Genomic DNA, 27962 nt, shown 5'->3' on the forward strand with positions numbered 1-27962 from the left:
CTACCGAGGCTTTTGTATTAAAATGCATTTGCGTATAAGAGGTAGACAAACTAAAATGTATACGAGATATTTCAAAACATCATTATGAACCTGCAAAAAAAAAAAAAAAAAGTTCTGAATTAGATTTTTAAGGGAACCTGTTACACTGCCTTTAAATGTTCTTTTTAAACAGTTTGATCCAAAGTTATTCCTCACTTACCTTATGCATTCTGAACAGTTATGCATTCAGAGTTTATAAGCACTTTGCACAGCTTTTAGACTAAGTGCGCCGATAGCACTTCTAACAACAACTAGCATGCTAACGGCACACCTGATTCCTGGACAATAACACACTTTAGACGCAGACAGCACCAGCAGCTCTTGAGGTCAAAATGTTTATACCTGTACAACTTGAACCTCCTGAGACTGGAGCTCTTTCCTGACATGTTTTATTAATTTCTCTTTGTTATTTAGGCTGATTGAGACCTGATGTGCGTAAAAACTAAAAATGATCTTTTTACATTATGTAGTTTCTGAGAAGAATTATGTCCACATATGAGGACATTCGTTCTACATTTTAATCATTTTGATAAAACATTTGAATGATGATTTGCAAAAACTATTTACTAAGACCCTGAACACAGCAACATTTTTCCTGAGTCTAAAAACAATTGTGCGTCTTGGAAGAATGTGTCTCATGTGAAGTGCTGCTGACAGGAGCAGGAGACACATGCCTTAAAAAAAAAATATATATATATATATATTCAGAACATTCTAAACCCTTAAAAATATTCAGAATTTAACATTTTTGTATTGTTGCTATTGTTCTTCTTCTAAAAATTTGCATTGTGGCCTAGACAATCCAAAATGTGGTGTCCGTATATGAGGACGCCAGGAGGAAGAAATATTATTATTATTATTAAGTATTATCAAAATGTCATTATTTTTGATTCAGTTCACTCATCACTAAGCCTGATAAAAGTTACTGTGGGATATTTTAAGACAGAAAAGTTTTTTAAAAAGGAAGAAATATTTTAAAAAGCTGAGTTAATGGAGAATAAAGGAGTGAGAATGGGCCAAACTGGCATAGAATTCTACCATTTTAAAAAGTAAACGCGTAAAACAGTTTAAAATATCTGCTGAGGAAATGTCAAATGTCTAAACCAGACGACAGCAGCAGTTACTTTACTTCACAGCAAAATATGATGTAATATAAAAGTGAATTCTATTGAAATGCAAATCGTCGTTATTCTTAGCATTCGTCTTCTCGGGAGTCGGTCCAGTATCAGAGTTTCTGTTTTTGTTCCAGGACAAACTCTCATGGCAGAACGAGTACGAGATCTACAGCCTGAGCGGAATGAAGCACGAGAACCTGCTGCACTTCATCGGAGTCGAGAAGAGGAACCACAACCTGGACCTGGAGCTGTGGCTGATCACCGCCTACCACGACAAGGTACGCACGGTTTAGTACTGTCCATGGGAAGTGGATTTGTGCGTGCATAAAGGTAAAGGAACACTGCGGAATCTTTATCTTTATAGAAGGAAGTGAAGGATTAGACATTTGAGGCAGTGTCAGTCAGAAATGTAACTAAATCTGATGCGCACGGTCCAATAGAGACTAAAACTTGTATCAAAACCAGTGGTGGAAGAAGAACTCAATTTTAAGTAAAAGTACATAGACCAGAGCAAAAGAAAAATACTCAAGTAAAAGTAAATTTATCACATGTAAAAGCATTAAAGTACCTGTTTAAAAATGTAATTAAAGAGTGAAACATAGATCAAATAAAGCTTCATTTTGATTTTGATACAGATTTGTGCTGAATTTTGCTCAACAGAAGCAACGGAATCAATCGTTTTTCCTGTTTTTTATTTGTATATTTTTGCTTTGCTCAAATTATGAACGTGTTAAAAATAAACCTTCAGCCTTTTCAGCAGCTCTCAAACAATAATAAAAAAAATACTTTCGCTTTTCAGTCCACTTCATAAATGTAGCGGAGTAAAAAGTACAGATACTGCTCTCAAATGCAGTAAAGCAAAAGTAAAAAAGATCCAGTAAAGTACAGATACCTAATATTTCCACTTACACAATACAGTACTTTACTACTTTTACTTTATTTTCCAAAACTGATCAAAACTATACTCTCATTTGAGCCTTTATTGACATTGAAATCATTACATAATAATACAAAATCTGACCTTTTGTTAGTAGTTTTTCAATAATTTTTAACTATTTTTTAACATATGTAGAATATTGGTCATATTAAAGAAACTGCTACCTCAAGTTTGTGTTGAAAATTAAGTTTTATTGCGCAAAAATGAGTGAAAATCTGTCATTTGAATTAAAAGTTTTGAATTTGAGTTTCATGTCAACACTGGTTATTTGAATCTATTTGATAAATCCATTTGTAATCACCCATTATACACAAATAAGAGCAGAAAAGTCCACAGCGCCTCTCCTTGTGCTCATGTGTTGATCTGTGCCGCCCTCTGCTGGATGCTTTGTGTATCTGCAGGTGTCCTACATAACTGTAACTGTGACCTGCTTTCAAATGTGCATGTTTTATGTAAGAGGGGGACAGGCTGATGCAACGCGCTCACGAACACTGAAACTTTGGCTATTTTTATGTGAAACAGCTTCATAAAAATAGGTTTGAAATGATGCCGTATTCATCATAGTCTTTCAGAACGCAGGGACTTTTGACTGCGATGTTATAATTAGGGCTGCGAGGTATTGAAAAGTGTAGTGCTCTGGGATACGGCGATATCGATATTATTTCAATATTTTAATTAGGGATGCAGCAATCTGATACTGGAGTCGGATATCAACGCCAATACTCAAAAAAAATGCTGGATCGGTTCAGTCGATATCCCGGTTGGACAAATAAATCCATCTAATAAGAATATTTACTGCTCATATTTGGCCCAGAAAGTCTCATAATGTTTGAATTTTTATTTATACAAACTTAATAAAAACTTAATGTGATTACTTGAGAGAGAAATAAAAGCTACATCACATTTTGACTCGGTAATTTCAGTTATGATAAGACAAAACAAAAAATGTGTTTTAATTTACCAGCGAAATTCAAAATGTCAGAATAAAAAGTTAACAGAGACTTATATTACTTTTATTTATCACGGCTAATTTTGGATTTAATGAGGAAAATCTTGATTAACTTAAAGGACCTTACTGCGATATATTGAGTATGTTGTAGTATTGGCATTTGCAGTAGCAGCTTTTGTAGTAGTTGGTAGTAGTGGCTTGTGTTGTTGCTGTTGTAGTTGTAGTAGTAGTATTAGTACTAGTAGTAGTCGTAGTCGTCGTAGTCGTCGTCGTGGCTTGTATTATTAGTAGGTACAATAGTCATAGTAGTTGTGGCATGTGTTCTTGGCGTAGTAGTCGTAGTTATGGCTTGTAATAATAGTTGTAGTCTTAGTAATAGTAGTAATAGTAGTTGTAGTTGTTGTGGCTTATAGTATTAATAATTACAGTAGTCATAGTAGTTGTGGCTTGTGTTGTAGTAGTAGTCATAGTAATGGCTTGTAATAACAGTCGTAGTCATAGTAATAGTAGTAGCAATAGTAGTTGTAGTCGTCGTGGCTTGTAGTATTAGTAGTTACAGTAGTCATAGTAGTTCTGGCTTGTGTTGTTGGAGGTAGTAGTAGTAGTAATGGCTTGTAATAATAGTCATAGTTATAGTAGTGGTAGTCATCGTTGCTTGTGTCGTGGTAGTGGTAGTAGTAGTAGTGGCCATAGTAGTCATAGTAGTAGTGGCTTGTGTAGTATTAGTAGTACTCATAGTAGTCATAGTATTAGTAGTACTCATAGTAGTCATAGTATTAGTGGATTGTGTAGTATTAGTAGTACTCATAGTAGTCATAGTATTAGTGGATTGTGTAGTAGTGTTATTGTGATATATTGAGTATATTTCAGTATTGTGACACCGTGATACTTCAGTGACTCGTGGTGCAGCCCTAATCTGGACGTACTCATTCATTTCTCTTATGGTTCAGGTTCCTGTTTGATCCAGCCCTACTGTATGTACACACAGTATTTTAAACGCACTCTTTCATAACGTGTGGTTCCAGGGCTCTCTGACGGACTACCTGAAGGCTAACGTGGTCTCCTGGACAGAGCTGTGTCACATCGCGCAGACGGCGGCTCGGGGACTGGCCTATCTGCACGAGGACGTCCCGGGACACCGCGATGGACACAAACCCTCCATCGCACACAGGTATAATGTTTAAAACCTCGCGTGTCTGTCTTAAATACGGTTATATTAGTGTATATTTGGACTAATTCTAGAGGAAATACCGAGCTACTTTCCTAAAAAAATAGCTTTTTTTCCCTTGGCATGTCACAATGATACATTTTGAAACACGGTATATATCACTACAGAGAAATATCACGATAAACGATAATATTGAACTATTTTTTGCTACTAATTAAGATTTAAATAATGCAAAATAATCCTTGTAATCCATTTTAAATAAACTGTTTCATTAAAAGACATGAGCTGGAACAAAAAAACTGCAGAATGTGGCAATAATTAACCATGAAAGGGACTTATTCATCCCTCCACAGTGCAAATCTTTTCGTATTAAAATAAAAAAATACACCAAATCTCTCCACTTTTGCAAAGTTGTAGAACTTTGCAACGCCTGTTACAATAATAAATGTTAAAGTATGATTTATTGAAGTAATATAGACAATATTGACACTAATTCATGCCACTGACCTTGACACTGAAGTAGAATTATCCCCAAAAAACTGCTCTAAATTTGTTTTTCAGCCGTATCATTCATTCTACTATTTATTTACTGCAGTTTGTAACACTTTAGTACTTAGTTTGCATCTATAAAAAGTCACAGAAGTTATTTATTCAACCCTCTACACCTCAAATCTTATCACAGTACAGAAAAATAACAAAATGTTCCCATTACTACAAAGAAAAAGTACCCACTCCCCAAAAGTACTGTTCTGTGTAGCATATACTGAGCGATAACTCGATAGTAGTAATTATCATGACAGGCCTAAACTCTAAACTTTGCAACTAAAATCACTACAGAATGGTTTCTTCTAATTGGAAAAGTTGTGTATATAAATAAAATAGTGCTGAACGGACAAGTTACGTAATAGATTTAAGTATAAGGAAAGGAATATAAGGAAAGGAATTGGCAACGGAGCAAAGTAATATTGATAATGATGAGATTAAAAGTCACAGTTAATCCGATTTGGACGTGATTAACCTGTAGGTGCACGTCCCTCTGTGTCTGCTGCTTTGTTGTTGTTGTTATTGTTGTTGTGTTGTTGTTTTGTTGTTGTTGTGCTCTGACGGGGCTCTCTTCTGCTCTCAGGGACATTAAGAGTAAGAACGTGCTGCTGAAGAACAACCTGACGGCGTGCATCGCGGACTTCGGCCTGGCGCTCAAGTTCGAGGCGGGGAAGTCTGCCGGAGACACCCACGGACAGGTACGGGGGGACGAGAGGGGACGAGGGGGACGTTTGGGAAGCGTTTTTTTGTAGCAGTAGGCTTTGTAGTAGTGATACCTTTTAAATTAGAGGTGGGAAAGGTTGCTCACAGACGGGTACAAAAGGGAGACACAAGGACAGGGGACGTTTGGGAATTGCTTTTGTTGTAGTAGATGGTTTAGTAGTGGTTGTGGTAGTAGTAGTAGTTGTTGTAGTAGTAGTAGTTTTTGTAGTAGCTTTTTGTTTTTAAATTAGAGGCAGTAAAGTCTGCTGGAGGTGCTCAGACAGGAACTATAGGGACATGGGACATTGGGGAACAAAGTGCTTTTATAGTAGTAAGTGGTTTAGTCGTAGTAGTTTTTGTAGTAGTAGTTTTTGTAGTAACTATTTGTTGCAGCTTTTAAATTTGAGGAGGTAAAGTCTGCTGGAGATGCTCACAGACAGGTACAAAAGGGACATAGGACATTTGGGAATAAAGTTCTTTTTTTAGTACTACTACTAGTCCTACTTGTATAACTAGTAGTAATAGTACTGCCTTTTGTATTGGTCTAAATAGCTTTTATATTAGAGGCGGCAAAGTCTGCTGGAGATGCTCACAGACAGGTACGAAAGAGACACAAGGACAGGGGACAATTGTTTTTTGTAGTAGTAGGTGGTTTAATAGGAGTAGTAGGAGTAATCGTAGCTTTTATCGTAGCTTTTGTAGTAGTTGTAACAGCTTTTAAATTAAGAGGTAAAATCAGCTGGAGATGCTCAGACAGGGGACATTTGGGAACAAAGTGCTTTTGTAGTACTAGGTTGTTTAGCAGTAGTAGCAGTAGCAGCTTTTGTAGTTGTTGTAGCTTTTGTAGTAGTCGTAATAGCTTGTAAATTAGAGGTGGTAAAATCTGCTGGAGATGCTCACAGTCAGGCACCATAGGGACAGGGGACATTTGGCGAAAATCCTTTGTAAAAACTTGACCTCTCTCGTCCTCAGGTGGGGACGCGGCGGTACATGGCTCCGGAGGTCCTGGAGGGGGCGATAAACTTCCAGAGGGACTCCTTCCTGAGGATCGACATGTACGCCTTCGGCCTGGTGCTATGGGAGCTGGCGTCGCGCTGCACGGCCGCTGACGGTGAGAATCTGGAACAAATGTATGAGGGGGCGGAGTCAGGGAGGGATGATGGGAGATTGTGGGAAACTGGATGTGATTAGCAAAACAAAATCATCTGAGAGGTTTTATTTTTATTTTATTTTCATAGTTCGGAGTTTAATAGCAAACATTTAATTCACTTTATATTTGTATTTGTCATGACTTGCGTAGGTGAAGACACTTTTTGTGAGCTACGTATCTAAAAATACTCTTGGTGGAAAAATCCCTTCAAAGTAATAACTGCTCTGTGTGTGATGTGCAGGCCCAGTGGACGAGTACATGCTCCCGTTCGAGGAGGAGGTGGGGCAGCACCCGTCTCTGGAGGACATGCAGGAGGTGGTGGTGCACAAGAAGCTCCGGCCTTGTCTGCGCGACTGCTGGCAGAAACACACGGTAATGCACCCAGCGAATACACCAGCAGTTAGTAGTAGTTAGTAATAAAAATCTCAGTGTTAGTTTTGGTTGTTATGGATATGAATAATTATAATTGTAATATATTATGAATACGTTACATATTTAAAGTGTCGTAGAATTGTCCCATCTGTAGTACTAGTAGTAGTAGTAGTAGTAGTAGTAGTAGACACTTCAGAATATTTGTGCTAAACTGGACACTTTACAGCACCGATCACTTTAATAAGCCATGTTTGCACTGTTGTTCTGATGTTGTTGTTGTATACTTCTACCTCTAAATATTTTATTTTTAAGCATTTTTTTTTTTTACTTTATGCATGACCTTATTTGTACTTATTCAGTGTTTTTATGTTGCAATTTAATCACCATAAAAAGTTCCTAGTTTGTGAGCTGTGTTCACTGACAATGGCAATACAAGTCTTCTGATTGTGATAGTAGTAGGTAGTGGTAGAAGTAGTAGTAAAAAATCTTAGCATTGGTTTTGTTTTTTATGGATACGGATAAGTTGTAGTTGTAGTAGCAGTAGTTGTAGCAGTAGTAGTTGTTGTAGCAGTAGTTGCAGTGGACTAAGTAGAAGTCGAAGTAGTTGTATTAGGCTATTACTCCTTTTCGAAGAAGTAGGTAGTAGATGTAGTAAATTTAGTTGTATTAGTGGTAGTAGCTTTGCTGTTGTTGTAGTAGATTTGGTAGTACAGTGGTCCCTGGTTTGTCGCGGGGGTTACGTTCTACAAATAACCCGCAATAGGTGAAATCCGCAAAGTATCTGCTTTATTTTTTTACAATTATTATATATGTTTTAAGGCTGTAAAACCCCTCACCACACACTTTATACACTTTTCTCACACAGGCATTAACATTTTCTTACATTTCTCTCTTCTTTAAACACTCTCAAAGTTCATCCATATTAAAAACTCCAGTGGTATCTGTAGAGGCACAGAAACACTTTTGAGTCTAAAGCGTTTCTGAAATTTGTCAAACCAGCCCTTACTGGCATTAAATACACTTGGTACTACGTGAAAAGTACTTGTACTGGCCTGAGCTCCGCATCATCCTGCTGCCACTGACAACTGTAGTAGCCGAATAGTTCCAGTAATATTAATAGCAGTAGCAGCTTTAGTAATAGCACTGTTAGCATTAGCATTAACGTCCGGCTGCATCTGACCCCCCTTCTCTCCCCCCAGGGCCTGGCCATGCTGTGTGAGACCGTGGAGGACTGCTGGGACCACGAGGCGGAGGCGCGTCTGTCGGCCGGCTGCGTGGAGGAGCGGATCGGCCAGATGCAGAGGCAGGCCCCCCTCATCGGCCCGGAGGAGATCACCGTCGTCACCATGGTTACCAACGTGGACCTGCCCCCGAAGGAGTCCAGCCTATGATGGAGCTTTGAAAAAAAAGAAAAAAAAGAAAAGGCCCCACCCCCCGCCCTGGTTGGCTGGTTTTTAAGTCTTCTCTGAGTGCGGGCCGCAACTTCAGGAAATTGTCAGGCCTCGTACCCGGAATCGAACTACCGAACTACCGAACTACCGACTGTAAACCGGAGCTAGACTCTTTTCTCCAAAACTCTCAAACTATGTACAGATCTCCAGAAGGAAGCGCCCGGCTCCTATCGCATTTGCTGTTTTTTTGTGTGCGTTCCCCCCCCTCCAAAAAGACTATCTGCCAATAACAGCTTTTGAATGTCAATAGTGTAATGCTGCTGTACATATTGTAACACAGACACTCGACTCGGAGGGGGGGGGTCAGATGGGGTCAGCGAGGGGTCAGCGGGGGGTCAGCGGGGAAGGGAGGGGTGTCCATTCTCAAAAGCATTACGACAATATACGAAAACCATAAACCTCCTTCAACCAGGTTACCTCAGATCTGACGGACAGTAGACTCGCCCCCCAGCACCACCATTACCACCACCACCACCACCATCATCATCACCACCACCACCACCCGAAAGCCCAGGCACTCATGGGTAATGTAGTCCAACGCGGCCCCACTCAGCAGCACCAGAGTTCCTAGCCATCGCTAACCCCTGGAATTTTTTAAACTGATTTTAATTGTCTTTTGCATTTTTTTAAGCACTTTTCAATTCTCATCAAGTGGCTCGGTCTGGCGTAGTCTGGTCTGGAACCGCTGGGTTTGTAGTTCAATTCCAAGAAAAACAAAAAACAAAAAAACGAGAGAGTGGTCGCTGGTTTTAAAGTTAGCCGACAATAACAATCCTATACACACGTGGTATTGTGCTCCTCTGAGTTTCTCATCTTGTGAAGTTTAAAAGTGCACTGTGTAAGTTTTCTGGTGGAGGATCTGTCACTTGCTTGTCTCCAAGGAGATGTTATTGTATTGCCTGGAATATACCCCAGTATGGCATTAAACCTTTCTATCTTGCATTTATTTGATTATAGGTGTTATTTAAAGCCTTGACTAAGACTCATTTTTACTATATGGGGTCACCTTTCCATAGATCTCATTTGTAACTTGGCGACGTTACCTGCTCGTTTCCATGACGATGCGGTAGATGCGTTAAATGGCATACTGTCCTAGATTCCAGGCAAATAACGAACATCTCCATGGAGACAAGCAAGTTGCATACTCTCTTCCAGAAAAGTTGACTAGTGCACCTTTTAAATTTTGTTTTTTTTCATTGATTTTGTAACTGCTAATTAAAATTGTGACTAACTCTAGCTTCACATCATCAGGTTGACACGTTTATGCAATCAAAAGTTCACACAGGTCAAAGGTCACGGAGGGGTGTCATCTTCTTCATTGGTCTCCTTTGAGGGACTGCGAGCTCTGGTGCAGACTAATACCTGGGATGGTCTTTCAGCTCACAATTTGGAGTGATTCGTAGGTGCATCTTCTTTCTAAAACGGCAATCTGTGAAATTTCAAATAAATTCTTAACAAAACTGTAAGAAAAAAGTGTTATCGTACACGTAAACATATAAAGTATTGAAATACAGAGGTGGGTAGGTCTACTTGAGTAATATATTTGACAGCATAACAGTACTCGGTTGCGTAAGTAAAAGTTTTGGTTGCTCTAGTCAAAAAGCTTCATGTGGAAAATACTCAATTTTTTTTTTTTTACATTTTTGTTTGTTTTGAATATATCAGATAAAATGTATGCATTATTTAAAGAGGGGGTATTATGCAATTTTTTGTTATGTTGTTCCCTGATCCAAAACGGGCTTGAAGAGCTTTTAAATGTCATCCATGTATGTTTCTCTCTCAGGCCCTTTTCCAACTCTTTATGGTCAGCTGTAAGATTCTGTACAAGGCTCCGCCCACAACCCTACGTCACCTACGCTCCCGCACAACAATTCTCCATTAATATTCAAAAACATGAGACAAAACTGTACACAATAACTTCACAAACCTGATGTGATGTGCAGTAGTTTCATTAGCGGGATGCAAGCTGACTGTGTTGTGATAGCGCTCTGAAGGGGGAGTGACTCAGCACAGAGAGCAAAGGCAGTGGCGACTCAGAGCATCAAAAACGAAACTTATAAAACATGTTAATACGTTGGTTTTTTTTGGCAAATATAGCATTTTCAAAACGGTTAAAGGTAAATTTGTGATCTAAATATGTTGTGTTAGCAGTTAATACCCCATAGAAGTAAAATACCCCCTCTTTAACTTTTTGTCTTTCCACTTCCATTTAACTTCAAATTGACAGTTGCTCTTACAATTACTCTTTCTTGAACCACTAGTTTGTACTCAAGTAATATAACAATACTCAATTTTGGCCACGCTACTCACTTTAAGATTTAGAAGAACCAATAAATTGTGTTTTGAGAGACCACCCCGGCCCACAACCATTCAGGGATTCGTACTATGCTTTTTGCAAGTTATATGCAACCAGTGCCGCAAACTCCCCTACTCTTCTGTAGGACGCTGCAGGGGCCACTTTCAATACACACGGTTAACTTGTAGCATTTTGGGTTTTTTATCCTTGCATATTGTTGTGGCGTATTTATTTTCTTTTTAAACAGTGCGGTTTCGGTTCCGAGCTCAGGAGCGGCTTTCATTCAGGAAATACTCAAATATGAACTGTACGTGCTTCTTTCTTCGAGGGGACAGAGTGAACTATACCCGTGGACTATAGGGGGCGCTCTTTGGGGTCTGTTCCGTGGTCGTGCAGGAGCTTTGAGATTGTTTCTTCCTCTCCCGGGACACACTGAGCTGAGGCTGTGTGTCGGAGGACCTCAGGGTGCTCACGGTGCTCCGGTGCTCCCTCTCAGGTTTCAGCCCTGTTGCTCTGGATGGTGGGTGTGTGAATGTACAGGGGTGTGGACTTCCTGGGCTCGCGCGGAGCTCCCGGCCGCCTCACAGCTCTGGGTCTTGTTGCCCACTCCGCAGCGGTCTGTACAGAATGACTTTATCACTATTTACTCTGAGCTGACGTGTCCAAGTATGTGTTCTCCTTCAGTGTTTCCTCTACATTCAGACTGATCACTTCTGACACAGGTGGCGCTATGGAGCTATGGTTGGGCTTGGAGCTATGGTCCTGAATGGCCCTCCCTGGTGTCCTGCAGGATCCTAGGAGCCACGTGTGTGAGAGACACTGCAATACGGGACACGCAATCATTGACTACACCCACTGACTCTGTCCAAGCCGCCTTTCAAAGTGATTTAGAGGAAACATTGAATTGCCACGATTGTATAATGGTTTGGCTGCCAGGCCAACAAATATATATATATATAAATATATATAAAAGAACAAAAAGAATAGAAAACACTACTTTCTGACGTACAAGTCTGTGCACAGCTGCAGCACTGGCACAGGATCTGCTCCCCCTAAAACATTCATAAAAGGAGTTATAAAAGGAGCCGAGCCTCCGGACGCTCAGAGCAGAGACCTGCTGCGGCCTCTGGTCAGAGCAGAGGGCCCCTGGGTCAGTGCTGCGGCTCTGCTACAGGAGCTGGCAATGGTTTGTATCTGCTCAAGTCATCCATGTGATGTAAATAAATGTGTTTTTAGATTGTGATGGTATTTGTGTCTATTTGTTCACCAAACGTACACTATAAGTGCTGCTCATTCACATTAAAGGGACCGTATGTAAGATTTTGATTTTAAATTGGAAGGAGATATGTTCAAATGAAATATAGCATTAACTATATTCGAATGCTGATATTTTCTTAATTATAAAAACATTGGACATGATAGACAAATGTGTTATGATTTGGTGTATGGGTTCTCAAAACAAGTATCCAATCAGAAAGCGGAATGAGCCTCACACAAGTCTCTCATTTGGGTTGCCAGTTTCAATGATGAAATGCAGTAGTTTAGGCCTAAAAGCACTCTCTCTGATCTGAGTTGTTGCTATATAAACCCCAACACCTGCACCCAGTGATTAATCAGTGCCTCTACTGCTGCAGTGTATGCTGTCCATATACTGAGAATGAGGAAAAACTTGTGTCTTCTATCTGCAGGTTTAGACTGGCAACTCGGTTTGGTTGTGATTGTAGTACATTTTTAAAACTGTCAGAGTGCACCAACATACAGCTACATACAGTTCTTTAAGCTCTTACTTCAAACTGGACATGAAAGTAATAAGGGGAAACAGGTTGCGTTGTTCAAGTAAAAGTGAGCATGTTTTAATATCTTAAACATCTGTGCAACATTGTTCAAATGTTACATCACTGCATGACCTGTAATGTTTCACAATATTTACAAAAAAATCGGCTTACATCAAACCATTAAAAAAGTCCAAACAAGCTGAGGAGAATGGACAGACTATCTCTAGCCCACACAAACCAAAACACCAGCAATCAAGTGCACATCATTCTTCACACAGTATATATTAGACACAATATATACTTAGTTACCAAATAAAAATACTGACAATGACATGATGAGATTCGAAGAGCACTCACACCTCACACACAAAGGAGAGAAAGCCAAATGGAGCAGAATGAACTTTACCCAAAGAGCTGTTCATGTGTCCGGACCACTTTCGCCCATCATGCCCACCCTGACCAGACAGTAGCTTTGAATACTAAGTACAGTACCTTCTCGATGTCAGATAAGAATACAGTCAGTGATGACACAATGGAGAAATAGTTTGCACAAAAAAAAGGTATTTTCAAACGTGAACAGTTAGTGTGGCGCGGCAAGGACGTATGAACAGGTGCAACAGGTAATCCAGAAAGTGGGCGGGGCTCTCTTCAGTGTTTAGTGTCCTCTAATACCCCCCACCCCCCAAACTAAACCGAAGCACAGTACTCATGACAGACCATAGTTTAAAACATAGAAAGACATACACATATAAGGCTTGAGTTCTCAACTCTTTGTAGTATTATTGCCATCATATTTGTAAAGCTCAAAATAAATATGGAGTACTGTACACAAATAATTTACACAAGTAAACAAAATCCAAAGAAAAGACAAGGCCCCTACATGTGAGTAACTCCTCTTCGGCGTGTCCAGGCCCGTGTCCAGGCCCAGTTAGTGTAGTGTTTGTGGAGCAGTGGCAGCCACGTAACATGAGGTCCACCCAAAGACTGCAGCTATGGGGTCTCCACTCTGCATGTACAAGTATTCAAGTACTCTGTGGGCCGGACAGTAATACTAAATGATATGATGACAACCCCTCCAGAGCTGTGGTTCAATAGTAAAATGACAGTTGTATTACAAGTGCAGTAGTCTTTGGGTGGACTTTGCAAAAACCCAGTAACGGAGAAGACATAATCGACAGATCAGCTGAACTGACTGCGGAGGAACACTTTTCTGGTAAAGTTCATTCTGAGTGACTATGTTAAAAGCAGGAGAGGGGGACCTCTACAGGGCACTGTGAGGATGACATGATGCTGTAGTCTTATTCGTCCTATACATGCGGCCGGACAGAACCGCACTCTCAATAGAAACTAACACATTGGTACACTTCTGTTTGTACAATAAAAGATAAAATGTGCATTAGGTACGCTTGTACATGACATTGTACAATATTTACATACAATTCTTAATAGCATGAAATTTCAGGATTATCTATATACATATTGAAAATGTATCAGAAATATTTGGACTGTCTATTTTCTTAAATATGCAAGGTAATGCTCATAGCTTTCCATGTTTTACTATCTTACTAGAAAAAAATAGTTCATTCAGTGAGCTGTAGACAAATTGCAACAGTTTGGGTGTTGTCTCGGGGCCAGACTGTTGTAGCAGCGTCTGCGTCAGCCCGTATGTCCGTGTTAGCACCGTGGAGCTGGGCGACAGTCGCTGTTATCTGGAGATCTTCCTCCTCTTGGATTTGGGGAGCTTCAGTTGACGCTCCCTCTGCAATGGAACATACACAGTGAGTGATACAGGACTACAGACAGGTATAAAGAAGGACTACAGACCATAGACTGTATAAAGAAGTGGACTAAGGGAGTGTGATGCCACCCGTAGCGTTCAGCTCCAGTGAAATGAAGCTCTTCGAGGCTATCAGGGCCAATTTGGAGCCGAGTTCGATATCAGGAATTCCGACCGTGAGTATCATAGTAACCAAAGAGCTAATCTGGAGCGCCCGTCCCCTGCACCACTGGTTTGGCAGAGGACGGGCGCTTAGCAACACTGTCAAACAAACCTAGCAAGCACGAACTCAGGGAAAGAAGGCAGTCGATGTGTCCCTTATTAATCTTCATATCTTGATTTATGGACACAATAGTGAAATAAAAATACCACAATGATGTAGAGTGAGTTAATACGGTCATTTTAAGACCAAAATGACATAATAAAAGCATGGCAGCCGTTATGAGGAGAGAGGGATGTTTTTTTAATGTAAAGTGAATTGGAGTCGATGGAGCCGGAAGCAAGCCCATGATCACTTCCTATTTGCAATGCCCAATGTCCATTTATATATACAGTCTATGCTACAGACAGGTGTAAAAAAACAAAACACAGGAGGACTACAGACAGGTGCACAGGAGGAGGACTATGTATAGGTGACTAGGGGGACTACAGACAGGTGTACAGGGGGAGGACTGCAGACAGGTGTACAGGGGGGACACAGTCAGATAGGACAATGTACACTAAAATTCAACACTTTCAAAAAATAAACAAAATGTTGCAATCTACAAGACAATACTTACTGTAGCAGACATTTTGTCCAGCTCACTCATGGCCTCGTGGATAGCAGCTTCTAAGTGATTATTGAGTTTTCCCGGCCTGTGGAGCAACATTCACTCATCAGTATTAAACTCACATGTTACATTATTTATACTTTGAGGAATTTTAATCAAAAATATAAAACATATTTAGAGTTTTCAAAGTAGCCATCCTTTGCTTTGTTGACAGCGTTGCAAACCCTTGGCCTTCTCTCAATGTGCTTTAAGATGAAGCCACTTTGTCAAGGTTCATTCGTGAAATGCCAAGAGTGTGCAAAGCACAAAGGGACTTCACTGTACACTATATCAATGATCATATGGATCTTGTTTTTAATTGCTATTATCAAGTCTATTCTGGCAAATACTGGGAAGAACACCCCATGAAGAGATGGAGCCGTCATATGTTCTCAAGAGCTGGTTATGCAAATACCACATCAATGTCCACAAGTCAACTAGAATTAACTTTCTACACCAAGTGAGGGTCAACATGTCCAACTGTTGGGGTTACTTACTTGAGTCCTAGTTTGGCCGCTCGTTCAAGAGCCTCCAAGTCATGTGTTAGTGTTTTAAGCTTCTCTGGCTCTACCTAAAATCAGAAGACAGAAGAGAATCAAGTATTTAGCCTTGTGGATGAATCACTCTGCAGGGCCAGGATACAAGGTTGTGTAAAGTAGGGCAACACTGACCTTGGCCTGTTCCCTCAGCTGCAGCGCTGCTTGTTCGTCAGAGGTCAGTTTGGAGGCCCAAGGGGGGAACCCTTTGAGCCCCCACACCAACTCTCCCATGTTAAAGGTCCTAGAGCGGTAGAGTGGCTCTGAAGAGGGTGAATCGGGAGGCCGCAGGTCCTCCTCACTGCTCAGGCTTTTGGTGTCTGAGGGGCTGGGGGCCATACCATTGAGGTGGCCATTGTAGTGGTTGTAGTCTTTGGCCAGAGGCCCCTCCAGACTGGTGGAGGAGCCAGGCGATTGATCGTCCCCAGTCAAGACTTCCCCATAAGGTCTGCTGTTGAAATGGTTGGTAGTTCCGTTCAGGGGTGTGTGCTCTAAGCGTTCCTTGTAGTTGGCAGGGCCACGAGTGCAGTTGTTGAAGCGGTAGGCCTCCTCCAGGAAAGCCTTGTTGTGAGTGGGGATCATGCCATGGTCGCTGTGGCCCTCTGAGGGGCAGGATGGGGCAGGGGCCAGGCTAGCAGGACGCTCCACACAGGGACTGCTCCTGACCTGAGTGGAACACTCTAGAAACTCTTCCCCGCCCCAGTTGCTGCTATTCTGTGAGTCTAAACCAGGCAAGTGCTGCTCCCTGTCCCATTGGTTCCTGGGAGTCCCCCGACCAGGGGAGCGGAAGTACTCCCCACTTTCGGGCTCGTTTTTCGGAGCCCTGCGCAGCACCCTGGAGCGGTTGTCCCCCTCCTGCCCGTGCAAGACTGCGCTCACGGCCTGGGGCAGGTTGACAGGGTCCCCTATGGAAGCAGTGAAGGCACTCATAGCACTGAGGGCAGGGACGGGGCTGGCTTGAGTGGTCCCGCTCACAGTGGCGGTGATCGTAACATGCATGCCTTTGCTGGCAGCGTCCACCACAGCTCTGTAGATTGCATCCACCGCCTCTGGCCCTCCACCAGGACCCCGGTCCGAGCATAGGGCTCCTGCAGGAGGACCCTCACTTTGAGAGCGCTGGCCCTCTGCAAACTGGCCCTGCTGCATCATCCCCTGCTGTCAACACAAACACAATATTCATAAACTTGGACTTTGACAAATAGTTTGAGTGTAATGTGTGATCCGGACATACCTGATAGTTCTGGTAGAGGCAGGCCATGGTGTCAGCATTGGCACTGTTCTCCGGGTAGGAAGGGGTCTCAGAAAAGTGCTGCCCCCTATAGGCCGGGTGCTGCATGTGTGGGTGGGCTGACTGCTGGTACATGTTGACTCCAGCGGTACCTGCACTGCTGCTCATACTGGGGTTGACACCAGGAGGAACATGAGGCTGCATTGGCCCCATCCCACAGCGAGACGAAGGGTTCACTGTAAAACAACAAACCCAAGTCAACCAGACTGCCATAAAGTCACACTGAGATGGGGTGTTTATAGTGTTAAGATACTTAAATTTCAATGCTATGAAATAGACTCAATACTGATTCTGATACCATAATGATAATTTAAAAAAACACTCTTTCTTTAGACAATAGAATGTGATTTTCAACATCAAATAAGAGTACTTTCTTTTATATTACCATGTGACCTTATATCAGCGTAACCCTGGCATCGTCCTGGTAGGTTCCATAGTGGTGCATGGGCGTATAGTCTGTCTATGTGGTCATATACTTGTTCTGATACAGCTCAAGAACATTCTAAAGTTATTCAGGAAAGGTTTCATTTCTGTCCTGTGAATGATTTTTTCAGTATTGATACCTGCTCAAATGAGTATCTAGTTTTGATACTTTTAGTATCGATCAGTATCTAATTTTCATTACCACTGACAACCCTTGTTTGACACTGTGCTTGATACAGGAAAAAAAACAACTGATGCAATAATTCATCATAGCAGTCATTTGATCTGAAAGGGTTTGATTGTGGTCTAGTGGACGTTGCACATATGTGGTGGCCTCGACTCGAGCGGGATGTCTACCTCTGTCCATTCCACACCAAAGCTGTCCTTTCCAGTAAAGTTTTCAGGACAAAAAAAAATTAAAAATAATAACAAAAATAGAGGTGATAAAATTAAATTAACAAACACAGACAGCTTGAAAGTGAAGCTCATGGAGCACAGACCTCTCTCAAAGCTGGTTCCCACACGGTGCTGAACTGATGTACAACAGTGGTGCAAGTAATTCACCAATTTAACCTCCTAAGACCCGAGCTCTTGCATGACATGCTTTATTATTTTCTCTTTGTTATTTAGGCTGATTGAGACCTGATGTGTGTAAAAACAAAGAATTATCTTTTTACATTATGTAGTTTCTGAGAAAAGTGATGTAAAACTTAACTTTAATCATTTTGATAAAACATCTGAATAATGATTTGCAAAAACTATTAAAACCCTGAACATTCAGGACAAATGTAAAAACACATTTTGTTTTTACATTTGTTCTGAATGTAAAAACAAAATGAGAAACAACAATTGTGCCTCTTGGAACAATGTGTCTTATGTGAAGTGCGGCTGACAGGAGCAGGAAGACATGTGTCTTCACAAAAAAAAAAAAAAAAAAAAAAATTCTAAACATTCTAAACCCTTGTGTTCATTCTAAACCCTGCTGTTCTTGTATGCTGTTATTTTTCTTCTAACAATTTGCATTGTGGCCTAGACAATCAAAAATGTGTTAGGAGGTTAAATAATAAATAATCTTTTTTTTTTTCTTTCTTTTAGCACATTGCAGCTGGACAGAAAAGTTTGTGTGAAAGGCTTAACCACTCCTTTCAGAAATCTAGAAATAAAAATTGCTTCCTAATAGAATAAAGAACCAGTATTAAATACACTGAAATGTGACTGGTGTCGTCATCATGGGCAGTTGGACTGGTGGGTCCGTTTATGGTGCTAAAGAAGTCTTTGCATTTTTCAAAAGGTGTTGAACTATATGCAGAGCTGGTTACCATGTGACCTATCCAAGCCACCCAGACTGTGTCTGCTAGGGCACAAAGGAGAGGTACGGTACGTACCTGAGCAAACCTGTTTACAGAACTTGTTTACAGGGTGCCTAGTACTGGATTGGTGACATGTACCCAGCTCATTTTGACATTATGAAAAGAACCTCGCACGCCAACACTTAATTTGTGGAAGAGGAGGGGTGAAAATAAGTCTCACCTTGATCGGCGAGGGGCTGTGAACAGCTGCCATCAGCGCCTCCATGTGGTATTATCATGCTAGTCCTGCCCATACTGTGAAGAAGGGTTTGCTGAGCATGATGGGACATAGCCCCCGGGTGAGGACCAGGGTGAGGACCCGGATGAGGACCCGGATGGGGGCCCGGATGGGACAGTGGTGGGGGGTTAGTGCTGGGGCGTCCCATGGGCATACAGTCCATTTGTCCATTTCCAGGGCCAACTGGTCCACAGTTATTCATGGATGTGGTCTGCATCTGGGACATTATGTCGGAGAACTGGCCCTGATGATGTCCCAGGAGCCCCCCAGAGGACTCCATGCTCTGGCAGTGCTGCATGGGGTCTCCTGATGCGCGGAGCCTTTGCTGTGCTAAAAGGTTCTGTGCAGGGCCCCCAGGACTGTAGTGGTGAGGCCCAGCTCCTGGACCAGGGCTGAGGCCGGGCCGCAGGCTGTGGGAGCTTTGACAGCTCATGGACTGGAGCAGCTGAGCCATGGAGGTGTTTGGAGGAAGAGGACCCATGCGCCCCACTTTGCGTAGCTGCTCAGTCGCACTGGGCCCAGGCATGTGAGGTCCGCCCATGGCCGGTTTGCTCAGCATGTTGTACACTGTGCTGTTGCTTGCGTCGTGATTTACAGGCAGGTTTCCAGAAGAGGCTTTCCTTTTGCGGGTGGGGTCTCTCTGCTGGGCCATGAGCTTGTCTCTCAGAGCCGCCCGGCCACTCTGACCCTCTGGGCTGTTCAGCAGTATGGAGGAGTTAGGAGGGAGCATAGGATTTAAAGTGCTGTGTCCCTCTACGCTACGAGGGTCACTCCCGGGACCGGGGTGCCCACCAGCACCCATGCCCGCCATGCATACCCCGCCACTGGCCACAGCGGAGGTGTTGCTGGGCGTACTGTGTTTTTGATTTGCTAGCTGTGCTTTGGCTGCGGCCGAGAGGAGACTGCTGGCAGGGAAGGAAGCAGCGTTCTGTTGATTCAGGATCTGGTTAAGGGGCATGCCCAGGAGTCCTGGGTGGCCCTTCTGGGAAGCGCTGGGGTTGGCTAAAGTAGACGAGGAGGGGGAGGAAGAGGTGGGGGAGTACATGGGATTACTGTGTTGTTGTGCACACACAGTATTGGCCATGGCGGGCATCATTTGGGAGTCTTTGTACTGATGGAGAGGGTCGTTTTTGTTAGTAGAGGGGCTGGAGGGCATGGGCCTGGGTGAGCCCATGGCTGACCTGGGAGATCGAGGTGGGACCTTCATGGTGGCACATGGGGGCTGATGTCCAGAGGGCATGGCGAAGCTGCCGTGGTCAGAGGACGTGGACGAGGAGCGGGAGCGATGGGGGGAGGCCTCCATCCTGCCGTGTATGGGCCCTGCCATGTGCACAGGGGATGTGACAGGGGACGGGGACACAGAGGCAGTGGCTCCCGCCTGAGTCCTCTGAACATGGCCCCCGTGCCCCGCGGGGCCCGGCTTCACTGTGGGTAAAGGTAAGTTGCTTGGCAAAGGGACAATGGCAGGGGGCGGGATGTTTACATTCATCACTGGTACCTGAGAGTGAAGGGGGGGCTGAAAGTTGGGGTTGGGCACATTGGACACTGGGCCAACAGGTTTGCTTGGGATGGGATCAAGGATGCCCAGAGGGTCTTTTTCAGAAGTCAACTGCCTTTTTTGTAGAGTGCAGGATGGGTGTGGGGGGACAGGGTGTACCGGAGGCTGTGTTTTATGGTGGAATTGAGCACGGGGCATATCCATTGCAGAGGGGAAAGTGCCCCGGGGTAAGTTCATGACAGGGCTTTTGGCCGTGGCCGCTGGGGAGAGAGGAGTACTAGTCCTTCCTGTCATGGAACAAGAGGGCTGACCTGGGGGGGAGCCATGAAGCATGACACTGGGAGGAGAAAGAGGTGTCCGACTATTCCCAAGGTGGGGTCCAGAGCTGGGACTTCCACCTCCAGGAAACCCACACAAACCGGTCCTTGTAAATCCATCCGGGCTCCCCAGAGTGTCAGCACAAGGAGACTGAGAACCGTCTCCATACATTTTTGAAGTTGGAGGGGGGCTCAGCATGCCCCCATACCCAGAGCGATAAGGAGACTTGGGACCTGGGTCTCCACTGGCCAGCCTCTGTCTCTGGTATCCAGAATACATCTCCGGCTGCTGGCTGGCGCCCACCTCTGGCGGTGGATACCGCTGCCCCGCTGCCATCATCATCTTGAAAGGGTTCTTGCAGTCTGGGCCCACAGCGTTGGGCTGGCCTTCATGGGCTTTAGTCCTGACTGCTCGCTGACTTAGGGGATGCGGAGCTCCCACAGATGATGTACCTTCACACAGAACAAGTGCTAGGTTAATAACTTTGTTTCCTGTTCTTAGTCTATAACACTGTCAAGAAGCACAGTTACCTCCAGGGCTGGTAATGCTAAGGGGGGAGTGGGTCTCCATGCTTTTGTGCAGTGTGGCCACAGCCAGCAGCTTCCTCTTGTGGATGCACAGTTTGGTGACATCTTCATCAGCCTTCACATCCTCAGCTGTCCTCTGCTTTACTGCAGCTGCCGCATCAAAATTAAACACCTGCAAGACAAACAAAACATTGGACTAAGTGGAAAAAGTATGCCAAGGTATTACCTCATTATTGAAGATGTGAGCAAACCTTATGGAGGATGAGTGGACACTCCAGGCCACATTTGCAGGTCCCATCCGTCAGCAGGTAGGTCTTCACCTGCTCCAGGCTGGTCAGCACTGAGCCACTGGGGCTGCACACATCACACACTTGTCAAATACCAAAGCTTTTACAAGCACACTATCAGACTGCAGTAACAGACAAAATCTAGTGGTGAAGCGCGAGAATACAACAGGATGGGTCAATCAATCAAATTACAGTAGCTTTAAAGGAGACACATTATGCAAAATCTACTTTTAGGAGATTTTCATGGTTCCTACATATTTGCTTCCTCAGTATATTTTGATCAATTCCTGCATGTTGAAGTCATCTTTCATTGTTCTGCATTTGAGGGTTAAGTGCTCACCCATCTACAACCACCACAGCTCTGTACACTAGCTTCAGTCAATCAGAAGGGGGCACTGTTTTTGTTTACTACATCTCACATTGGTTCATCCATAGCTTTGATGCCTTTAGCGAGAATCTACAATGTAATTAATCATGGAAACTTTTAACAGGTAAGTGAGTTTACAGTAAAGAAGATCTAAATATCACATCTTGGCTTATCATCCATTGACTGCTCCTGATTTTACTAAAATCTGTCTCAACGTCAGCCATGAAAAACCTTAAACCATGGTCCTCTCAGTCCATGAACCCAGTGTGCATGAGGCTTACCTTATGTAGGCGACCGGTCCAGCGGGGTCCACCTTACGCTGCCAGCCAATGGGTACCTGCACAGGGGCCGGACGCTCCTCGCCTCCACTCTCACACTCCTTTCCTCCATTCATTTCTCCTCTGCTTTTACACGCACCACCTGACACACACAGGAGCAGACAGGTGTCATTATGGTCTGTGAGTGGAAGTCTGTATGGGACAAAGGGGCAGGGCCACCCTACCCTTTAAGCTGCATCGTGGCTACTGTGCAAAAGGTGTGTGGGCTTCCATTACTGTGGTCCAGAGCCATGAGGTGTCTGGAGGGGCTGTGGAGGTCCTCTGCAGGGGGAGTACTCCTCAGCCTTTCACCATCCGCTGTATCAGAGCTCAGCCTCACGTCCAGATGATCACCTTCAACATCACGGTTCACTTAAACTGCTGGGCCACGGTTTTCCCATGGTTCCTGTCAACAAAACACAACCAGAGAACAGTGCCAAGTCAGGTGAAAAGTAATGAACAATACAGCTTTTAGGAAGACATGGATGAAAACTGTATGAAGCTACAGTCACACAAGGCTCAATACTTTTATCACTGTAGCTCCAAGTTAAACCGTAAGATACAAGGTGAATTGAACAGTGCTGAAAATGGCAGGGAAGGCTCTCTATGTGTAGTTGTACATTAGACTCCATTCGTACACAATAATGATGAAAGGCCATTGTTAACTTTGCACAGCAAATAGACATTTTTTCAGGAGCCAGCAGTGACTTTTGTAACAGTAGATGTCTGAGCATGCAGACTTTGACTCCCGTCAGGTGGGTAGACAACCTGTCTGTCACCTCAGTAGAATATAGTAGTGTGTAGTGTTTTTAAGTAACCTTTTGTTTGAAATTAACCTGTGGTATACACCACCCACAGCAAAGTATCACCAGTATGTAGAATATAAAGTGCTACTACAGTCTGTGCCACTGCCAGTATCTGTGTTTAGCTTTAGCCATGTTTTGATGGGCATGGTATGCTTGGTGAGGCTTGTCATGCCTCCATGCTCTGAACATTGCTCTGGGTCCAGGGGCAGGGGTTAAGACATTTGCTCAGGACCCTGTATATAATAATTGTATTTAAGATGATGTGAACCAGTTAAGGGAACATTTGAGCAAAAACACACTGTGGCACACTGGCTGATAACTACCCTTAATTAATTAGCAGTAAATGCCCAACAGCCCAAAGCCATGATCACTTTTATTATCATTGCACTTTTTTCCAAATCATGTTTTTATATCATGACCACAGAAGGCAGATCATGTTCTTTTTGTATGAGAGCTTGTTTGGATCAGAGAGAGCACTAACATCAGAGGGCATGTCCCATATACAGTCGGGTACCTTTCCATTTTGGGTGAGACCAGTACTTTAACAATACCGATATCTGGGCAGTACATTTTTCAATGCTTCTTCCTGTATTAATCGTTTTTTCGAATGACAAAACAAATGTACAATGTCCATGAATCCAAATACTATTTCTTTGAGGATGAACTGTAGAACTGTTTTCATTGGTCACACTGCCTAGTCACTTTGTAGAGTGCTCGCCCAGCACCCACCAGGCATACAGTCAAAAGAAAAATATATTTCTTTGTACCAGTTTTTGTAGCATTTTTTCTGTTTCAGTAGTGCCTTCACTTTCTGGGTATCACTGGCACTTTTACACCCATGTCACAGTCCCTCCTTTCACACAAGATCACTGCTGGTTATGCTGTCTCATGCAGACAAACTCCGCGTGGACGTGGCTGCACTGGGTCTATAGGAACAGTGTGGTGCACTGAGCTGAGATCTGTCAGTGTGACATTATATTATTGTCCACTCTAAACACAAGGCTGAGCAGTCCCATATACATATGCGGTGTAATGATGAAGGCAGAGCATACATGTGCACACTGTCACTGTCACTGCTATTTGGGAGCTACAACAGGAGACATATTACCCTCACCCTCGTGGACAAGGCTCTTTGGGAAATTTAAATGTAGGCTTTGGAAAAGGCTTGGAGGTTAGACCATTTAAAAAATTAGAACAGAACTCATTCAAAGGCTTTTGAAATGTTCAAAGTCAAATAACTGTTTCACAGCTCAGTATGATTCCCGCTCGGACCAATGCCCCTGTTGTGTCTTTGGGTAAAACCCAGCCGATGGCACAGATACCAACCTCATTTCTGTCAGTTTTATCTCAGGGCAGCTGTGGCTACAGAAGCAGCTCCACACGACCAGGTGTGGACTTATGAATAATGATGCTACATACATGAATGAACAAATCCATTATTATGATCATGAGCACCAAAAGAAGCAAATGCCATAGCACACAACAAATGTGATGGAGGCAGGGGAGGGAAACATCGACAAAAATCAAAAGTATATATTTTTTAACTATTCCAAATAATAGTACCATTGCAGATGACCAGATATGCACTAAAAGGTCCAATTAACATTGTGGTTGAGATTACATTACATTATCACAAAAAGCGATGGAGCCATAAAAATGTCCACAAAAGAACAGAAATAATACTGCACACTTATAGTTGAAAGGTTACCCTGCAAGTGTTTCATCAGCTCTTTTTGCACCTTTTAATCGTCCTTATTAAATATACTTATATATATACTCCAAAACAACTGCAACATCTTTTTTCTTTTTACAGTCAGTAGCATCATGAGGCAGCAACATTGGTAGATCTGTGTGATATATTGCTTGAGTAAATATAGACAATAAACGATAATATTGAAATCAAACCACAAAGCAGAATTATCTCAAAAAAGTATTATAAATGTACTATATAACAAAATAAGTAACAGAATGCAACACTTACAAGTAGTTAGCTTGTGTCGATAATGAGTCATAGAAGTTCATAATTCAACCTTGTACAGCTCAAATCTGATCATAGCACAGAAAAATAACCAAACTTTTCCTACTAGTGCAAAGAAAAAGTCCACACAATAAATACTGATCCCTAAAAATGATTGTTCAATCTGTCATGTATTGAACGATAAGTCGATACAGTATTTATCATGGCAGGCCTAGGTGGACGTCTAAAGAAGAGAATCCTGTCAGTGCAGGGTACTGATGGATGAAGTTGCAATTGTTGTTTTGGTGATTTGCAAAATTAGAATACTGAAAATACTGTCTACAGAAAAACCTATATTTTAAGTATTAAGGTGATATTTTGTGGCTAATTTGACTGTCTATTCACTACACCTCAAACCAGAAAGGCATGTTTGAGCTCAGTTCTCTGACCGACATCACAATCATTTAAATATATATATTCTTTGGTCAGTATTGTCTAGACAACACATACCTGATTAATGTTGTGAAAAAGTCCAAACATGCAGGTACTTTCATTTGACTCCAGTACTACTGACAGAGCTCCATCTGTCCACATTACAAAACAAGATCACGTTGTTTGCACCTCACATCAGACTTATTGCTAGAGAAGCAGTGGTTTACAACACCACAGGTGTATGTCAGACTTTATCCACACAAACATAAACAGTAAGTACAGCTCACAGATCTTACAGAAAATACACCAGCACAAAAGTACAAACATGAGGTGGACAGAATATTCTCCCTCGGTGATCTTATGGACACAGCTGGAGCATTACTAGACATTTTCCAAGAGAGCCTCTGAGGGTGACAGCTCAGTGCATCTGCAGTGCTGTGGAGATGACAAACGTCCTCTCCATATTGTGTATTATTTTACCCATATGCTCCAATACCAGCTGTAGAGAAAGGCCAATTAGCAAGATGAACATTAGCCACACTCATCAACTGTGCCAAGAGCTGCTTTAAAGCTCTTTTAGCGACAGGACACAGCCTCGTACGGAACTATGTCCAGTAAAGAGCAGACAGTCCCGTGTGTCTCACCTGCGGCCCACACCGTCCCCTGACCGCATCCTCTGCCCAAACAGCGCCTGGCTATTCTTCACATGCAAGAGTCACAGCATCAAACTAGCTGGGGGGTTAGCATGTCCAGCGTCAGCTGTCTAGCTCCCGTTAGTTAGCTGGTTAGCTAGCCTGCTAGCTTGTTGTAATGCCACCGGATTATCCGACAAGTTCAGCTGCGTTAAAAGCGTCGATATTTGTGCGCAACATGTAAGCTCTGTCCAAACACTCTCTGGAGCTGTGGGCACAGCCTGGACCCGAAAAAGTGGAACCCTAAAGCGGCTCGACCCGCATTAAATTTGAGAGAAGGGGCCAGGCGAGGCCAGGGCCAGGCCGAGCTGCTCAGGATAGCTCTGAGGTTAGCATTAGCACGGAGCTAGCAGCAGTGCAAGCCCATCTCGTTCGTAGGGAGAGAGCGAAGAGAGACGCTCTTCAGCCGAACGTCTCTGTCTGCATCTAATTCAGCCATAAATGAACCAATACACCGAGGACATTCAATAGATGACACATCGGTGCTTTACGCGCGATATAAGCGTGTAACAACAAAGCCAGGAACATAAAAATAGGAAAAAGAAGCCTTACCCATTAGTTGACTGCCTCTGCTGGTTCTTCTACAGTGGGATATTGAAAATGATGGAGAGGCTTGGTGCGCATGCGCCGGAGTAAGCAGATGGGAGAGGTGATGCACGTTCACCAGCACATACATGATGCTGGACATGCACAACTAAGAACAGCAAATAATACAGAAATACCTGACACATGCTTCATATGCAACAGAGAAAGTCCTGCTCATCTGTACTAGGGACATATTCAAAAACACAGATGTACATGTTTTTATGAAGAAGGAATGTAGGCCAAATATATTAGGCCTAAATAAATGTAACCTTAAGCTGGCAGTGGTCTAAGATGTAGTATACAAAGCTTCACATTTAGATAGGTTACTTTATTTTCTGCCCTTATTGAAGGCTTTGCTCATGTATTTGCTCAGATATTCTAAAGCACATGTGTCAAACTCAAGGCCCGCGGGCCAAATGTGGCCCTCCATATCATTTTATGTGGCCCTCAACAGGGTAAATTAAAAGGTTTGATGGTCTTAAAATGTCATTTTATCAAGAGATATGCTGTTACACAGCCATATTTTTACATCTATGCAAATGAATATGCAATATTTGTAACTTGAATAAGTAATAAATGCAGAAACAGTTAATTCAAAGTTAAAAAAAAGTAGTTACATTTATTTTACATCTGGCCCTTTGAGGACAGCCATTTTGCTGATGTGGCCCTCGGTGAAAATGTCATTGACACCCCTGTTATAAAGGGTTGGATTATAGAACATTGACAGAGAATGGGTTGGTTAAGTGTATGATGCTCTCTGCTGGCCACAGTGGGAAGTGGGCCATGTTTAAATGACTTATTAGCAGCTTTGATAGTAACAACAAGATGCCGCTCTTACAGTTTCACTCTTATTGCTGAAATAGATCTGGTCTTTTGAATTTGGATGGGTTTTAAAACACACACTGGGCACATCTGTGAGTGTTGTGTTGAAACAGTATTTTTGAAACAATATTTTGAGCTCAAACGTGTGTTGACAAGTCTGTGATTTCCTGACTGTTTATTATTATCATTATTATTATTATTATCAGTCGTAGTAGTAGTAGTAGTATATATATTTTTAGTAACCCGAGAGGTGACAAGAAGAGGCATGTTACTGGAGTTCTAACACAGGAGAAGTTTATTTAGCATTAGTATGGGACCCAGCCCCCAGAGACATGAACCCTCAGTACATTGTGATAGTGTTGTCCATTACAGTCTAGTGCAGTCCAGTGCGGCTATGCTTCCATTGTAGGGAGTATTATACCTCTGATGACATAGAC

The 27962-nt window shown here is 42.8% G+C and overlaps 2 protein-coding genes across 3 annotated transcripts in view; one reads left to right on the forward strand and one right to left on the reverse strand.

Annotated features, from left to right (window-relative positions):
* acvr2ab (activin A receptor type 2Ab) overlaps positions 1-8398 on the forward strand; it is a 33281-nt gene extending 24883 nt beyond the window's left edge. The window contains exons 6-11 of the mRNA XM_033977520.2: positions 1289-1432; positions 4066-4211; positions 5335-5449; positions 6426-6564; positions 6845-6975; positions 8175-8398. Coding sequence (XP_033833411.1) covers positions 1289-1432; positions 4066-4211; positions 5335-5449; positions 6426-6564; positions 6845-6975; positions 8175-8366 — 867 coding nt within the window. The 3' untranslated portion in view covers positions 8367-8398. The remainder of the gene's footprint in view (positions 1-1288; positions 1433-4065; positions 4212-5334; positions 5450-6425; positions 6565-6844; positions 6976-8174) is intronic.
* A 4151-nt stretch (positions 8399-12549) lies between these two features.
* Positions 12550-26723, reverse strand: LOC117382083 (methyl-CpG-binding domain protein 5-like). 2 transcript variants are annotated; one of them, XM_033979127.2, is made up of 11 exons: positions 26671-26723; positions 22417-22637; positions 22196-22334; positions 21512-21614; positions 21264-21432; positions 18861-21185; positions 16851-17083; positions 15755-16771; positions 15581-15654; positions 15054-15129; positions 12550-14256 (listed from the first exon to the last, which is right to left on the reverse strand). In XM_033979127.2, exons 3-11 carry the CDS (start codon positions 22306-22308, stop codon positions 14203-14205), a joined length of 4164 nt encoding a protein of 1387 aa, XP_033835018.1. In that variant the 5' UTR covers positions 22309-22334; positions 22417-22637; positions 26671-26723; the 3' UTR covers positions 12550-14202. The 2 variants fall into 2 exon arrangements, with proteins under 2 accessions (XP_033835018.1, XP_033835012.1); XM_033979121.2 differs by having other exon boundaries at positions 15755-16774.
* Positions 26724-27962: the final 1239 nt, after the last annotated feature.

Source organism: Periophthalmus magnuspinnatus, chromosome 2 (assembly GCF_009829125.3).
Source record: "Periophthalmus magnuspinnatus isolate fPerMag1 chromosome 2, fPerMag1.2.pri, whole genome shotgun sequence".
In the NCBI taxonomy this organism is placed as follows: Eukaryota; Metazoa; Chordata; class Actinopteri; order Gobiiformes; family Gobiidae; genus Periophthalmus; species Periophthalmus magnuspinnatus.